General features: G+C 54.5%; 1 protein-coding gene across 1 annotated transcript in view; it reads left to right on the forward strand.

Moving 5' to 3' along the window:
* The window catches only part of CATSPERD (catsper channel auxiliary subunit delta), a 59,770-nt gene extending 57,933 nt beyond the window's left edge, over positions 1–1,837 (forward strand). Inside the window, exon 12 of the mRNA XM_011967477.1 lies at positions 1,481–1,837. Within this exon, the coding sequence (XP_011822867.1) occupies positions 1,481–1,760 (280 nt within the window). The 3' untranslated portion in view covers positions 1,761–1,837. The remainder of the gene's footprint in view (positions 1–1,480) is intronic.
* Positions 1,838–1,987: the final 150 nt, after the last annotated feature.

Genomic DNA, 1,987 nt, shown 5'->3' on the forward strand with positions numbered 1-1,987 from the left:
AAATTCAGGAATCTTCCATGGGTCAATTGCACGTCGGTGGCTTGGAATCAACCACAGTGGAAATATTTACACCTCAGGAATCGGTAGACACTACCCAGGAGGGCTTTCCCCTCTGAGAGCCAGCTGTTAAATATTTAGCACTGACAGGTGCTCAGGAGATTATAAAGCCACATCTAAGCCATGCCATGTGGATCAGCGTGTCCCTTCGGGAGGGGGACACCAGGTGGCATCTTCCTCATATCCTCACCCCTGCTAGAAGTCATTGTCACCCATCACCTGCCCTCTCCAGAAGGATGAAAGTTCACCCCCTGAAAAAAAAAAAACACGTGGAGGTCCTGCCTTCCCTAGAGGCCCCAGCCTAGGAGGATCAGCTCTGGGGTGGCAGCAGGTGGAAGGCACTGGGTAGGGTGAGGATGTCCACAGGAGAGAGGAGAGAGGCGTGGGACTCTCCCCTGCCGCATCTGCTCCCTGCACCACGTGGCCTGCACTGTCCCCCTCCCCGTTGTGGGTTCTGTGATACCCCTGAACCTTTCCTGCCCTGACCTAGCCTCCACTGTTATCCACCACTTCCCCGCTGTTGATGGACCATTTAGTTTGCCCCTTCTACCCTTTCTAGCCAGAGTCTGGGCTTTTGGGGAGAATGGGGACCCTGGTGACAGCTGCCAGAGGGCACAGAGAGGATGGCAGACTCAGAACCCATAAAAGTTGGCCAGGCGCAATGGCTCATGCCAGTAATCCCAGCACTTTGGGAGGCCAGGACAGGTGGATCACTTAAAGTCAGGAGTTCGAGCAAGCCTGGCCAACATGGAGAAACTCCGTCTCTACTAAAAATTAGCCAGGTGTGATTGTGGGCGCCTGTAATCCCAGCTACTCGGGAGGCTGAGGCAAGAGAATCGCTTGAACCTGGGAGGCAGAGGTTGTAGTGGGCTGAGATTGCACCACTGCCCTCCAGCCTGGGTAACAGAGCCAGATTCCACCGTCTCAAAAAACAAAACAAAACCAAACCCCATAAAAGTCAAAGTGGGCTGAGTGCAGTGGCTCACACCTGTAATCCCAGCATTTTGGGAGGCGGAGGCAGGCGGATCACTAGAGGTCAGGAGTTTGAGACCAGCCAACAACATGGTGAAACCCCATCTCTACTGAAAACACAAAAATTAGCCAAGCATGGTGGCAGGTGCCTGCAATTCCAGCTACTTGGGAGGCTGAGGCAGGAGAATTGCTTGAATTCAGGAGGCGGAGGTTGCAGTGAGCCGAGATCATGCCACTGCACTCCAGCCTGGGCGACAGAGAGAGACTCAGACTCAAAAAAAAAAAAAAAAAGTCATAGTGGATGGGATGGAAACAGAAGTGGGTATACCCGGTCACTGCTGTGGGCCTGGCTTTCCCTCCTGTGGGTCTGAACACCTTTGCCAGACACAAGGCAAAGTCCCCCAAAGGCAATGCCCAATGGCCTCTCCCTGTATCCCCCACCCCCCTGCAGCTACTGTCAACTGGAGACCGTCTTTAGCATCTACGTGTATGGAGCGTTCCCCGTGCAGCTGGTCTCTGCCGGGGTCGTCATGGTACTGCTCATCTCCAGCATCCTGGGGTCCGTGTGGCTGGCCTACATGATCCCCAGGCTGCTACGCACAGCACGTGGCCGCAGGATGACGAGCTTTGTGGCACAGCTGTATGGGAGATGCAAGACGGTCTGCCAGTTCAGGGCCTCGGCCACAGCCAGGACAGGCTCAGAGCCCATGGGACGCCACCGCAGTTCTTAACGGAGGCAGGTCTGACCACTGAGGCCGGTCCACAGGGTCCCGACCCCTTGTCTTCAAATAAAGTATAGTGTAACATAGCAGGAAGTGGTATGTATTCACCATTTTTTCGTTTTTTGTTCTTTCTTTGTTTTTGAAAGGGAGTCTCGCTCTGTCACCCAAGCTGGAGTGTGGTGGCACGATCTCGGCTCACTGCAACCTCCGCCTCCTGGGTTCACGCCATTTTCCTG

This window comes from Mandrillus leucophaeus, unplaced genomic scaffold, assembly GCF_000951045.1.
Source record: "Mandrillus leucophaeus isolate KB7577 unplaced genomic scaffold, Mleu.le_1.0 Scaffold8, whole genome shotgun sequence".
Lineage (NCBI taxonomy): Eukaryota > Metazoa > Chordata > Mammalia > Primates > Cercopithecidae > Mandrillus > Mandrillus leucophaeus.